The sequence below is a fragment of the Oncorhynchus mykiss genome, chromosome 7, assembly GCF_057628025.1.
Source record: "Oncorhynchus mykiss isolate SJ-2025 chromosome 7, ASM5762802v1, whole genome shotgun sequence".
Taxonomy (NCBI): domain Eukaryota; kingdom Metazoa; phylum Chordata; class Actinopteri; order Salmoniformes; family Salmonidae; genus Oncorhynchus; species Oncorhynchus mykiss.
The window spans coordinates 6,970,001-6,984,234 of NC_143028.1; the positions used below are offsets into that span (position 1 = coordinate 6,970,001).

Sequence of the window (14,234 nt, forward strand, 5' to 3'; positions counted from 1 at the left end):
AGCTCCCATAAGAACAGTGTCACCTCACACAGCACCCAAGACCCTTCCCTGGGAGGAGCTGTAGTCAAAAACAAACTCCCAGGGATGTTTTCAGGAGCCTCCTCCCATACTTCAAGCAGCGGCAGCAGTGGTGGCAAGACACCCAAACTGGCCCGCGCCGCACCCAAGATCTTTGACAAGATCAAGGAGTTTGAACAAAAGGTGAGTGAGGTGAGTGCGGGGGTCAGATCTGGGCGCTCTTTCGGCCGGGCGCCATCCTGCGATCTGGAGGGGGTCTCCAAAGAGGAGGGGACAAGCCAGCCGGATGCCGCGGCCTCGAGGCGCTCCACGTTCGGAAAGAAGAGGGCCTCGTCTCTGGAGGACAAACCAAGCTACCAGCAGAGGGTCCAGAGCTTCCAGAACAAGTTCACAGAGGAGCTGGCCAGGATCAAGAAGCTGGTGGGGAGGCCCAACCTGAAGAAGGCCTACTCCACCGAGCAGTTGCCCCAGATGGAGAGACAGTCTGTGGGCAAGCTGGAGCCCATTCCCCCTCAGGTGGTCAAGAAGTTGGAAGAGAGGGAGAAGGTCCTGGAGGAGAGAGGACTATTAGGGAAGAGTGTTGAAGAGAGTTTTTCGTCCCGAAAATCATCCCAATCCCATGAGAAGGGTCTGACGGATCAAAGGAATGTTCCTCAACGGGAGCAGCATGATTCAGCTTCAGCTTCAGCTCAGCCATCTGAGTCTAAAAGTGTGGGGAAAGGCTCTGTTTCCATGGAGACAGTACTGGTTAACCAGTTACCAGGACGACGATCACCCTCATCAAGAGTCACGCGGAAAAGCCCAACCAGGTAGGCTGAGATGATCCATTAACATTGTGTGTGTGTGTTTGTGTTGGTCGATTTGTGAGTTCATGTGTGTGTGTGTGTGTCTGTGCCTGTGTGCGTTGGTACACACTACTCTGACAGCTCAATAGTGATATATGTACACACACATTACAGATATAAATGACATAATTCCTTTCTATTCTATTTTCTGTGCCAACATTACATAATGCATTTGACACAGGGAAGGTCTTTGGAGCTCTCCCACAGCGGTGAAGCCTCCACACACGGCCGAGGAACAACCACCTGTATCTCCAACATCCAAAAGGCCTTTGGCTGATAAAGAGCTGGAGCAGCCTCCACCCAAGATGGACCACCCCGGGTCTCCAATTCCTACCACACAAAGAGCACCGCCTACCTACCCCAAAGGGCCTTCCTCTCCTAAAGAGCTTGAGAAACCTCTACACCACCGCAGGTCTCCAAGCCCCAGGTCTCCAAGCCCCACCATGCAGAGAGGACCATCACCGACCCCTGCCAAAGAGCCAGCCTCTGCCTATCCCCCTAAGCCCCCACGGCTGTCGCCCACCCCCATCTCCACCCCTTCCATCAGCCCTCTAACGAAGAGACGGAAGGGAGAGCCGGGGAGAACGTCTCCCGCGCTGAAGATGACCATTCCTACCATCCTGGTGGAGGACGAGCTCATGGAAATGGAAGAGGAGGAGGCCGGAGAGAAGAGAGAGAGAGAAAAGACGAGAAGAGCAGGGAAGAAGGAGGGCAGGGCTTCCAAGACTCAGAAGAAGGGAAAAGTCTCGGGAAAGCCTTGGGAAAGTCAGCCTATGTCTTCTGAGACAGGTAGGACACTGAATTGCAGGTATCCACTGGGCGACACATCAGCTAGACATTAATGTGCTACCGTCCTAAATAGATTCATATCTACAGTAAGGAAGGAAAGTAATACAGCACCTGCCTTTCTGTTGTAGGAGACGATTCAGATGACTCTTACATGTCGGCAGATGAGGGGCCAGCTGAGAAACCAGCGTTTGAGAGGCCCCTGGGGGACACCATCGCCACTGCTGGCTCTGAGGTCCTGCTCAAATGTGTCATCACTGGCAGCCCCCTCCCAATAGGTAGGTCATCTCCAGGTAGAGGTTAAGCAAAGCTCTGGGGTCAGCTTTTGCCTTTCCCAAGCACATTTGGACCATGATGAGGTAATACATTGATTTCTGAAAGTATTCAGACCTCTTGACTTTTTCCACATTTTGTTACGTTACAGCCGTATTGGATTAAATCGATTTTTTCACACAATACACACAATAACCCATCATGAGAAAGCAAAAACTGTTTTTTAGAAATTTTAGCAAATTTGTTAAAAATTTAAAACGAAAATATCACATTTACATTAGTGTTCAGACCCTTTTCTCTGTACTTTGTTGAAGCACATTTGGCTGTGATTACAGCCTTGAGTCTTCTTGGCCCCATATACTAATCTTACTTCATTTGCACACACTGTATATAGACTTTTCCATTGTGTTAATGACTGTATGTTTGTTTATTCCATGTTTAACTCTGTGTTGTTTGTGTCGCACTGCTTTGCTTTATCTTGGCCAGGTCACAGCTGTAAATGAAAACTTGTTCTCAACTAGCCTACCTGGTTAATAAGGGTTAAATAAAATACATTTTAAAAAATGACAACACGAGCTTGGCACACCTGTATTTGGGGAGTTCCTCCCATTCTTCTCGTCACTGCGCAGCTACAGTATTTTCAGGTCTCTCCAGAGATGTTCCATTTGGTTCAAGTCCGGGCTCTCGCTGAGCCACTCAAGGACATTCAGAGACTTGTCCTGAAGCCACTCCTGGGTTGTCTTGGCTGTGTGCTTAGTGTCGTTGTCCTGTTGGAAGGTGAATCTTCACCCCAGTCTGAGGTCCTGAGTGCTCTGGAGCAGGTTTTCATCAAGGATCTCTCTGTACTTTGTTCTGTTCATTTTTCCCTCAATCCTGACTAGTCTCCCTGTTCCTGCCACTGAAAAACATCCCTACAGCATGATGCTGCCACCACCATGCTTCACCGTAGACATGGTGCCAGGTTTCTGCCAGATGTGACGCTTGGCATTCAGGCCAAAGAATTCAATCTTGGTTTCATCAGACCAGAGAACCTTGTTTCTCATGGTCTGAGAGTCATTTAGGTGGCTTTTTCCAAGCGGGCTGTCGCCTTTTACTGAGGAGTGGCTTCCATGGCCACTATCATAAAGGACTGATTGTTGGAGTGCTGTAGAGATGGTTGTCCTTCTGGAAGGTTCTCCCATCTCCACAGAGGAACTCTGGAACTCTGTCAGAGTGACCATCGGGTTCTTGGTCAACTCCCTGACCAAGGCCCTTCTCCCCCGATTGCTCAGTTTGGCCAGGCGGCCAGCTTTAGGAAGAGTCTTGGTGGTTCCAAACTTCTTTCATTTAAGAATAATGTAGGTCACTGTGTTCTTAGGGACCTTCAATGCTGCAGAAATGTTTTGGTACCCTTCCCCAGATCTGTGCCTCCACACAATCCTGCCTTGGAGCTCCACATACAATTCCGCTCTGAAATGCACTGTCAACTGTGGAACCTTATAAAGACAAGTGTGTGCCTTTCCAAATCATGCCCAATCAATTGAATTTATCACAGGTGGACAATCAAGTTATAGAAACATCTCAATGATGATCAATGGAAACGGGATGCACCTGAGCTCATTTCCGAGTCTCATAGCAAATGGTCTGAATACTTATGTAAATAAGTTTTACATTTTCAATATATTTGCTAAAATTTCTAAAAACCTCTTTTCACTTTGTCATTATGGGGTATTGTATGTAGATTGATGAGTATTATTTAAAAATATATACATTTTAGAATAAGGCTGTAATGTCAGAAAATCTGGACGAAGGGAAGGGGTCTGAATATTTCCTGTATGTCAAACTGACCTTGGATTGGTGCTTAGGGGCCACACATCATTCTGCACCTAGACACAGGGGAAGGGACTGTGATTAAGTTGTCTGAGCGTGGTCTGAGATGTGTCTTTGTGTGTGACCCCTTGGAATGCAGTGACTTGGAAGAAGAGTAACATTCTGATAAGGAGCAGCCCGTCCCATGTGGTCAGGGCTGAGGGGGAGCAGCACTCCCTACTGATAACCCAGATGAGGTCTGGAGACGCTGGGACGTACTGCATCACTGCTGTCAACGCGGCCGGGAAAGCATCCTGCAACGCCACGCTCTACATCAAATCAGGTAGGCGGGGTTACAGACAGACACACTCACACAGACATGACCACAGAAGGCCATACATTCTAGTTGATCAATTGACTAGGAATTAAAGGCACACCATTTTTTTTTTGTCTGGGATGCACACACACACACACACACACACACACACGCACGCAGGCAGGCAGGCAGGCAGGCAGGCAGGCAGGCAGGCAGGCAGACAGACAGACACATGCACACACACACGAAAACACCACAACTCCCCATACTAATCCCCTGCCAGCTCTGCGCTGACATTTTGTCTTCATAACTACAAAGGGGCATCCCATCCCTAGCACAAGCTCCATTCACAGATAGTTGCCATGGTAACTCATAATTTGTGAAAGGCATTTGGGTCCCCTGGTGAATTTCAAAACAAAGACTTGCCTGCCAGTCACTAAAGGTCCCCGGGTTTTCAGTCAGTTAGGCGGATGTTCAAAACTGGGGATTAGTCTTTGTCAACAGAATGAATATTCCTCTTGGACATAAAACTTTAGTTTGTGTATTATTCGCTGAGATGTCTGTTGGTTCGGTCAATAGTCAATAGTTAGAATTGTGGTTATATAAAAAGATAAATCACACCACAGCTCTCAATGCAGACAAACAGTACCACTCCTGCATCAAATCAAAATGCAACCACAGTCTTTTGCAGTCATGGCTGCAATAATACAATTATTACCTCAAACAGAAACACACAGATCTCTGTGACAATCCAATATACAAACAATATGCTCATAAATGTCTCTCGCTCTCTTAGAGCCACTCCTTCCATATCTTTTGAGGAAGCCAAACTATTTAAACTTCTTTTGAATGTGCCACAAGCTCTTTATCAAGTCCTTTAATGTCTCTGCACAGTGTTATCCTGTAGAGTGAACGCTACTGCTGTAGTTTTCTGGCACTAGCTCAGCGTCCAGGCCTGCTTGGCCATATTAGGCCAGTGGAGGCTACCACTAGGTATTTATAGCAGCCTCTTGTTCTCAATGGCGGTCTGTTGTAATGTCCCAGTGTGAGATTAATGTTACGATCACAGACCCTTTCTTTATCTGCGATGATTCGAGTCAGGGGAATTGCCAAACTCATGCACAACGAGATTATGAGTCATGTTGCTATGGTTCTGTCGAGTGGGTGAGGATTTTGGCGCATCAAGTTGGGATTTATACGGTAGTGTATTAGAGGAGATTTAGGGTATTAAACGTCTGAATTTAACCCAAGTACATCAAATGCTGAGTTTTTGCAACTGGAGTATATACCCACAATATGAGATGCTCCAAAAGTCTTTGGTGTTTATGAATCACATAAATACTGCAATATTGCCGTCTGACTTGATTTTATCTTTTTTTTATGTATCAAAGCCTTTAGGCTACAGGGAATGTGGGTTGATATAATATTGCTGGAGGACAGAGAGAAAGAAAAAGAGAATTTGGAGCTGAAGAAGAAGGAGGAAAGTGAGGGAGAGAGGGAGAGGTGGATGAGATTGAATTGGTAGATTATTAGCAGCAGGCTAGGAAGTCTTGCTTCATGCAGCATTTGTGTAAACGTTGGCAGCATTACAGGAATAAAGCTGGTGCTGGTTGTCTGTGCACAGGCTCGATTCAGACATGTAACTTCTTAGGTGAGTCCTCGATCTCCACATCTGAAACTTCTTAGGCATAGTTAGAAGAAATTATAACATTTTAACATCAAAGGGTTTTCACTTGTTTACTCATTCATTTCTGGTTCTAAGACCTGTAAATATCTAGAATGCCTGTATGTTCTCTGTTCTTTCTGCAGACGTCCTTGTTTAGCTTTAGTCTCTGTGATTTTGATCACTTTATCTCTTCTTGTGTGTGGCCAAGCAATCGAAGCAAGCAGTTTCTATATATACTAAGCTACCCTGTTCTTTTTCCTAACAGGAGAGAAACTTTTCATAGTTTATCTATAGTTTTTGTCGATTGTTCTCGTTCTATTGTCAGAACATTGTCTATCTTGCCAGTGAAATTGAATTCTGGAGCCCATGGTTTTATAAAGAGGTGGCTGCTACAACAATATGGTTCCTCTGTGGAGCTGAATGAACTGTGACTTTAGGAGAGGCTGGTGGTGGAGACAGTGTGTCTCCTGTGGCGCTGGGCTAGTCTCGCAGAATGATTGGGTCAGGGATTCAGGGATTAATCCATTATCTGTCCAGCGCTGGTCACTTCAAAGGGTCCCTCAGCAATGTGTGTGTGTGTGTGTGTGTCTCCATCGCTCCAGCCAAATCGCTCATCTCTTCAAACACTCTTGTCACCATGGTGATACAAGTAGAGCAACACACAAGCAGAACAGGAGACAGTGGAGCACTCATACGCTGCTTGTTGGGAAGCTAATTTGGAATATTCTAGCAAGTTAATGCTTATTGCTACATTCTCTGAGCTTTATGCCTCACAAACACTATCAGGTTACAATGTGTCCATTTTGTTAACTATGTTGCCATATCGGGCTGGTCCATAAACGTCTTTGTGGAATTACTGTGAGTAATGTTTGATCTATATTTCAAAATTCATTTTTATTACCCTGCCTCGCTCTGTGTTGCATAGACAGGACGATGCGCTTGTTCTGTTCATTTTGATACTGTAAAGGATCGTGCTCACACGGGGCACCATTTTATAGGGACCAGTGGAGGCTGGTGGGAGGAGCTATAGGAAAATGGGCACATTGTAATGGCTGGAATGGAATTAATGCAGATGAGTCATACGTGGTTTCCATATGTTTGATGTGTTTGATACAGTTCCATTACAACCATTACAATGAGCCGGTCCTCTTATAGCTTCTCCCACCGGCCTCCTCCGGTGGGGACACCCTTAAAATACATTCAAATGATACAGTATATGGTAAACAAGTATTACGTTGTTTCTCCAGAGCTGACCCAGGTGCATGGTGGGAAGCCGAGCAGCTTGCCCCTGGTGGAGGTCACGAGTCCCCTCCAATCAGACGAGGAGTACCTGAGCCCCCTGGAGGAGGTCATGGAGATTGGAGAACCACCCTCACGAGGGGTGGGGCCACAGTCTAAATACGCCTTCTTCAAAGATCCTCCCTCCTTTCAGGTAAAGAAGATTCAGGGGGCATCTCAATAGTCTAAGGGAGATTTCTCCCCTCGCCATTGAGTATTCAATGTACCGGCTTTTAGACAGTCTTAGTCTTTTGGTTTGATAGGCAGCACTGAATGACCACGGGGTGACAGAGGGACAGGAGGTTACCATGTCTGTCAAAGTCAGAGGACAGCCTAAACCTATGGTGTACTGGTAAGAATACAGTATTCAGTGTGTTTCAGTACAGTTTGTCATGCCTTTCTCTCGTTTGCTTTTGCAAGAGCTCAGAATGTACCTGTTTTTATCACCTAGGTTGAAGGACAAAGTGACCCTAAAAACCAATGGAAGATTCATTGTGCGTGAAACAGAGGACGGCAGCAGTGAAATGATCATCACTTCAGCACAGAGATCTGATGCAGGACTCTACACCTGCAAGATCATCAACGAATACGGAACCAAGCAGAGCGAATGCAAACTAGAGGTCAAAGGTAAAGATCACTCCAAAATCCACAAGACCAACGTCAGTGACTGGCCATTAGGGTTGGTGCCAGCTACATTTTGAAAAAGCTCAAAATCAAATCAAAGTGTATTGTTATCGCAGGGGCAGCAAAATGCTTGTGTTTCTAGCTGCAACAGTAACAGATCTGTGTTGGTCTCTCCTCTGTCTTTTCCCCAGCCTCCCCGGCACAGGAAGCCCTGGCCATCATCAGAGAGGTGCGAGACGTGGCGGTGACGGCCGGAGAGTTGGCCATGTTTGAGTGTCACATGACCGGGCCTCTGGATGTGGAGGTAGACTGGTTGTCCAATGGGAAACTGGTTCAGCCGGCACTCCTCAACTGCAAGATGACCTTTAACGGGAAGAGGTGGGTAAGACTAGCGCGCCTGATTCTAATAAGTAGCTGGTTGATAAGCTGCATCAGGTTTGTTACAACTGGGGTTGGAGTGAAAACCTACAGGAGGGTAGCTCTCCAGGAACATGGTTGGAGTGAAAACCTACAGGAGGGTAGCTCTCCAGGAACAGGGTTGGAGTGAAAACCTACAGGAGGGTAGCTCTCCAGGAACAGGGTTGGAGTGAAAACCTACAGGAGGGTAGCTCTCCAGGAACAGGGTTGGAGTGAAAACCTACAGGAGGGTAGCTCTTCAGGAATAGGGTTGGACTGAAACCCTACAGGAGGGTAGCTCTCCAGGAACAGGGTTGGAGTGAAAACCTACAGGAGGGTATCTCTTCAGGAATAGGGTTGGACTGAAACCCTACAGGAGGGTAGCTCTCCAGGAACAGGGTTTGAGTGAAACCCTACAGGAGGGTAGCTCTCCATGAACAGGTTGGAGTGCCCTGGCCTAGACACTATGAAAGGGAAAGATGCCTCAATGCTTTTAAGTGAATTCCTTCCCTTTCCCTTGATTGAATGGATGAGAGCGATAGAGGGTGTGCCTCAAATCTTTTAAGTGATTTCCTTTCCATGCCCCTTTCTCCTTCATCCACTCTGATCTGAGTAGATTGGATGGTTTGTCAGAGCAATATGGAGGGGGCCTTCAAAATTAAATTTCTGATACAACAACATTTCATCCATAAGCAAACTGTGAATGGACATTCACTTTTTGTAAGAAGGAAACAGCCCACACAAGTGGATGTGAGGCAGTGTTAGCTCATGGAGCGTGTAATAAGGTCCAGGCAGCTGACAGAGGGGATTTCTATTACAGGTGCCGGCTGCTGTTAAACTCAGTACATGAAGACGACAGTGGAACCTACACCTGCAAGCTGAGCACTGCCAACGGTAAATGACAACTCCAGAAAGAAAACTGCCTTGCCAAATAATGGGTTTATACGGCAGTGATGAATTGCTGCTGTTGTAAGTAATGTAATGACACAGCCACACTATTTGGCAAGAACCAACCAATGAGTTAAAACCTCTTTAAAAAAATTATAATTTGTAAATCACTTATTGTCTATAAACTACTTATAAAAATTAATGTAATTGCTGGTGGTTTTCCTTCCTGTTCCAGAGGAGTTAACCTCCAGTGCCCAACTAAAGGTCACTCCCTCCAGGGAGCCCCTGTTCACCCGCAAGCTGGACATCCTGGAGGTCATAGAGGGTCGCACCGCCCGTTTTGACTGCAAGGTCAGCGGGTCCCCACCTCCCATCGTTACCTGGAACCATTTCGGTAAGTATCTCTCTTAGAATGTACTGTATTTCCTATTGGTACAGAATGGACAGCAAATTGGTAATGTAGGCTAGTATGGCTCGTAATGTCTCTTATCTCCATCCAGAGAACCCGGTGGAGGAGAGTGAGAATGTGCTTCTCCTGCAGGAAGGAGGCCGTTACTCATTGGTCATCACCCACGTCAGCAGCGACACGGAGGGCTTCTACACAGCTGTCGCTAAGAACGCACACGGAAAGGCGGAGTCCACAGCCGAACTCTACATGCAGGAACCGCGGCCCGCTATCTCTTCTCACATGTATGGGGAAAACCATAGACGTGGGGTGATCCCACTAGTCTGAAGTGGCTTCTTCTCCTCATCTCAGTGATCTAAAAACAAATAATAGGAGTGTTTCATTGTCTTCTCTTCTGTATTTCCCTTTCCTTCTGTCTCTCATTCTATTTGCTTCCTTCTTCTCTCCAGGGCGAAGCTTGAGAAGATGCCTTCCATCGCTGAGGAGCCGGAGGTTCTGGAGAGCGAGGTGGAGCAGGAGCAGAGGACCATGCCTGACTTCGTCAAGCCCCTGGCTGACCTGGAGATGATCGAGGGGAAGGAGGCGGTGCTAAAGTGTAAGGTGGCGGGCCTGCCCTACCCCACCATCGCCTGGTACCACAACGGCAAGAAGATACACAGCACAGACGACAGGAAGATGACCCAGCGTAAGGAAGCAATCTCTCTCTATTTCTCTCTCTCTCTCTCTCTATTTCTCTCTCTCTCTCTCTCTCTCTCTCTCTCTCTCTCACTCGCTCGCTCTCACTCTTATTCTTTCTATCCCTCCTCTACTTGCGTCATCTCTCTCTCCCTCCCTGAGGGAGAGAGAGAGAGATGACTAATGTAGAATTAGTCATCTCTCTCTCTCTCCCTCATCTACATTAGTCATCTCTCTCTCTCCCTCATCTACCTTCGTCATCTCTCTCTCTCCCTCCTCTACATTAGTTATCTCTCTCTCTCTCCCTCCTCTACCTGCGTCATCTCTCTCTCTCTTCCTCCTCCAGACAGGGATATCCACAGTCTGGTCATCCGCTGTGTGTGTCACGGCCACGGGGGCGTCTACAAGAGTGTCATCTCCAACAAAGTGGGGAAGGCAGCCTGCTACGCACACCTCTACATCACAGGTATGGATGGGGACCATCCACCAGCAATCACAGCAACAGGTGCTCCAACCAAAAAAGCCACAAGAATCATTGTGTCAACTGATTACAGTATGGGTGTGTTGGTACATTTGTATTTTCCTTTGGTAGATATTGTTCCTGATCCCCCCGATGGTCCTCCAGTGGTAGAGTCCATAACAGGGAAGACCATAACACTCAGCTGGAAGAAACCAAAGAGGCTTGACTCTTCCATAGGTATGCCTCAATATAACTGAGAGTCACAGAGACCTGGATTCGAGTCCCTTTCAGGCTCCTCTACCCTCCAAATGCGCTACACTACAGTAACCATCATGGTTGTACTTCCAGATGGCAGTTCTTTGATGTATGCAGTGCAGCAGCAGCCTCTGGGTTCCATCCAGTGGAGCATCATAGCCTCCAACCTGAGAGAGACCACCTACACAGTCACCGGTCTCTCCAAGGGAGTCCGCTACGCCTTCAGGGTCCTAGCGGCCACCGCCAAGCTCCTCAGCAAACCCTCCCACTCCACTGACCTTGTGCAGCTCATGGATAGAGGTGCTTATATAAGCTCCAAGTCTCTACAGTTATTTTGGAGGGTCAAAGGTTAAATGGATTTATGTAAACACTTGCATAGTGCAAAAGCAATGTCACCAAACACATTGCAGCAGGTGTACAAAAATGTTGTAATTACATGGTCCTTCGAGACAGATATGTAGCTGGATATATAGGATCTACTATTGTGAGAGAATGCTGGTCTGTCAACACATCAGAGATGATGGTTTGATCCCTTGATCATTTGACCTTTAATCCCTATCAGGTCCCTATCTGAGGAAAGCTCCCATCATACTGGACAAGCCTGACATTGTGTACGTGGTGGAGAACCAGTCCGTGAGCATCACCCTCACCCTTAACCACGTTAATGCTGTGGTCACCTGGAAGAGGAGGGGAGTGGTTTTGCTCAACAAGCCAGGGATGTTTGAGATGAGCATGCCAGACGACGACCAACACACCCTAAAGATCCAGAGGGTGAAGAGCACTGACACCGGTCAGCTGGTCTGTACAGCCAACAATCAGTTTGGCAGCGACCTCTGTACCATCCTACTGGCCATGGCAGGTGAGTTTGGGGTCAAAGTTCACCCCTATGTGCAGATCTAGAATCAGCTAACAGCCTTGGTGCTTACTGTAACTATGATGTGGTAAAAAGCCAAGCTGACTCCAAACTCTCTATCCTCCTTTTCTCCCAACAGTGCGTCCTAAATTTGAGTCCATCATGGAGGACTTGGAAATACATGTAGGAGAGACATCTCGCTTTGCTGTGGTTGTCGAGGGACAACCCGATCCTGATATTCTGTGGTACAAGGTATGATAAGAGTCAATGGATGGATATCATATCATTAACCACATAAACTTATTCTGCAGTGATTAAGCAGGTTGTTGGATGATTAACTCCTTTGTGGTTCCAGGAAAACAAACCTTCTCCTCCATGATAGTTGATTAAGTGGAATTGATTGTGGTTATCTGTTCTGTGGTTCCAGGATGACACTCTGCTGTCAGAGAGCAGTCACTTCACCTTTGTGTACGATGATATGGAGTGTTCCCTGGTGGTGCTGAATGCCCTGCCTGAGGACTCAGGGGTGTACACCTGCACTGCCAAGAACCTGGCTGGGCAAGTCTCCTGCAAGGCTGAGCTCACTGTCCACAAAGGTATAGTCTATATTGTCTGAAATGTATAAGGATATATAGAGATATTGGAATAAGACTAGAAAACATCTACAAGAATCATACTTTGTGCTTACATAATTGATGAATTATTGTTGATTAACACACCCTTATGGTAAGGTATTAAAGAGTCTTGTTGAAAAGTGTGCTTTTTCTGCACACTGAATATTGTTAACACAGATGTCACAGTACCAAGGCTTTTCCTATTATTTGTTGTTGCCAGAAATGGCAGTTTTAGTTGGATTGCATCTGTTTTTCCTTGTAATATCTCAGCCAAAGCTTGTTGTAATCGAGAGTTAAACCACCAAATCTGCTCCATATGGGTTGGACCACAAGGTGTCTGAGACTATTAAACCATCTGTCAGCCCACACATGCACGCACGCACACACACACACACACACAAACCACTCACCAACCCACATTAACCTTGCCCCCTGTACCAACCCTCTTCCTGCAGTGAGGAAGGAGGTGGAGGAGCCCATGGAGGATGAGGGGTCCATTTTGAGGAAGATGCGGAGGCTGACTGATTACTATGATGTACACAAGGAGATAGGACGGTGAGTCATGGACCAGGCAATCACCAATTTCATCTGCTCAGCCAGGCTATCTCTTCTGTATTTAAAGGCTCTGCGAGTGGTACCTACTATCTGTATTAAATTGCACTGTGAATGGTGGCCACAAAGGTCAGTAGGGGGAATTCCACCACACCAAACAACACACTGCATAATGATAGCAGACAGAAATAGAGGAGACGTGAGTCACCCGTCAGTAGAGGAACACATCACAAAGGCCTTTTGTTTTTCTCTGGTAGAGCTTGGCTTGACTCACCAGAAGTTGAACGATAACAAGGTGTCACGTACTGTTTAATACTCATGTCCCTTAACTTTCTCAACTAGGACTTTTGGTTTCTCAGAACTCAATCCCATTGAAAGATTTGGTCATTCTCCTAGAGTTATTGCATTGATATCATCATTGTGCGACTGTTTTCCAGTGGGGCGTTCTCCTATGTGAAGAGGGTGTCTGAGAAGAAGGGGAAGGTGGAGTACGCGGCCAAGTTCGTGTCTGCGAGGGCCAAGAGGAAGGCCTTGGCCCTGAGAGAGATGAACCTTCTGTCAGAGCTGAACCACGAGAAAATCCTCTACTTCCATGACGCCTTTGAGAAGAAGAACATGGTTGTCATCATCACTGAGCTGTATCCTTTCACTGACTGATTCTTTGATTCATTTCAGTTGTCAGAAAATCCATAACATGATGACCTAACCGGTTCTGCGCATGCGTTCCCATTGTGCGCCTTCATGCGCATGTTGATTTTGTCTATTCCAAACAGACGCTTTCACGACACGCAGGTTAAAATACCAACTATATTCATTTGGGGAGAGCTCAAAACACATTAAACATTCATTGACATTTAGCTAATTTGTTGCTAACTAATTTGTCCTGGGCGATAAACCAAAGACAGTACAGTATTCAGATAGACTAAAACTGCTTTTCCAATAGAAATCCCTGATCACACTTGTAGGCGATGTCATGGTGATGTTGGCTAGCAAAGCTCATGCATAGAAACAGGTCATTCGGTCTCGCGCCGAACTGCGACTGTGCAGGCCGTTAAATCAAAGGCATTCCTTCCATATAAAGTTGTTTTTGTCACTTTGACAAGGTTTGGAAAAATAACATGTTCAACTCCTTAAGACATTGGCTCCAATCTAGGTTGTGTCTTTAGATTTTGAGAATCATTTTTCACTTCTCAAACACCAAACCCCGGTCTAGTCTGTTTGCTCTGTTTCACAAGTGTTCCCTTGAGTCTTGCGATGTAGCGCCTCTGGATTTAGAAAACATTGGTTTATTTTACCTGAAATGCTTATAGCCCTTTTCTTCTGGATCTTTGTAGAATTTTGACCCATTTTGAGTCACTCAACATCATGTGTTCTCTACTCCAACAATTAATCCACAGATAAAGAGGATACCTAGTTAGTTTTTACTTGCACCGTGGGCAGTCTGGTCAGCATGGAAGAAGCCACATTACAAGAGATGAACATTTTGAATGTAACATATCCTCTGAGACAGTATTGTATTGGTTGCGACAAGGTTCTTTCCC

The 14,234-nt window shown here is 46.4% G+C and overlaps 1 protein-coding gene across 9 annotated transcripts in view; it reads left to right on the forward strand.

Annotated features, from left to right (window-relative positions):
* LOC110528723 (striated muscle preferentially expressed protein kinase) overlaps positions 1-14,234 on the forward strand; it is a 61,531-nt gene that overhangs the window by 30,236 nt on the left and 17,061 nt on the right. For 4 of the 9 annotated variants that reach the window (XR_016497030.1, XM_090240072.1, XM_036982570.2 and 1 more), the window contains 20 exons: positions 1-827; positions 1,045-1,652; positions 1,781-1,927; positions 3,871-4,053; positions 6,940-7,124; positions 7,234-7,322; positions 7,422-7,597; positions 7,786-7,972; positions 8,811-8,884; positions 9,114-9,272; positions 9,379-9,568; positions 9,734-9,969; positions 10,306-10,464; positions 10,552-10,656; positions 10,768-10,974; positions 11,237-11,533; positions 11,667-11,779; positions 11,955-12,123; positions 12,597-12,696; positions 13,131-13,331. The exon at positions 1-827 is cut by the window's left edge and continues 100 nt beyond it. Coding sequence is in view for 7 of the 9 variants with exons in the window: in XM_090240072.1 (XP_090096198.1) it covers positions 1-827; positions 1,045-1,652; positions 1,781-1,927; positions 3,871-4,053; positions 6,940-7,124; positions 7,234-7,322; positions 7,422-7,597; positions 7,786-7,972; positions 8,811-8,884; positions 9,114-9,272; positions 9,379-9,568; positions 9,734-9,969; positions 10,306-10,464; positions 10,552-10,656; positions 10,768-10,974; positions 11,237-11,533; positions 11,667-11,779; positions 11,955-12,123; positions 12,597-12,696; positions 13,131-13,331 (4,412 nt within the window). In the remaining 2 variants the exon portion in view is untranslated. Of the gene's footprint in view, positions 828-1,044; positions 1,653-1,780; positions 1,928-3,870; positions 4,054-5,525; positions 5,678-6,939; positions 7,125-7,233; positions 7,323-7,421; positions 7,598-7,785; positions 7,973-8,810; positions 8,885-9,113; positions 9,273-9,378; positions 9,569-9,733; positions 9,970-10,305; positions 10,465-10,551; positions 10,657-10,767; positions 10,975-11,236; positions 11,534-11,666; positions 11,780-11,954; positions 12,124-12,596; positions 12,697-13,130; positions 13,332-14,234 lie in introns of those variants that run through there. The other 5 variants (XR_016497031.1, XM_090240073.1, XM_090240078.1 and 2 more) reach the window with 3 other exon arrangements.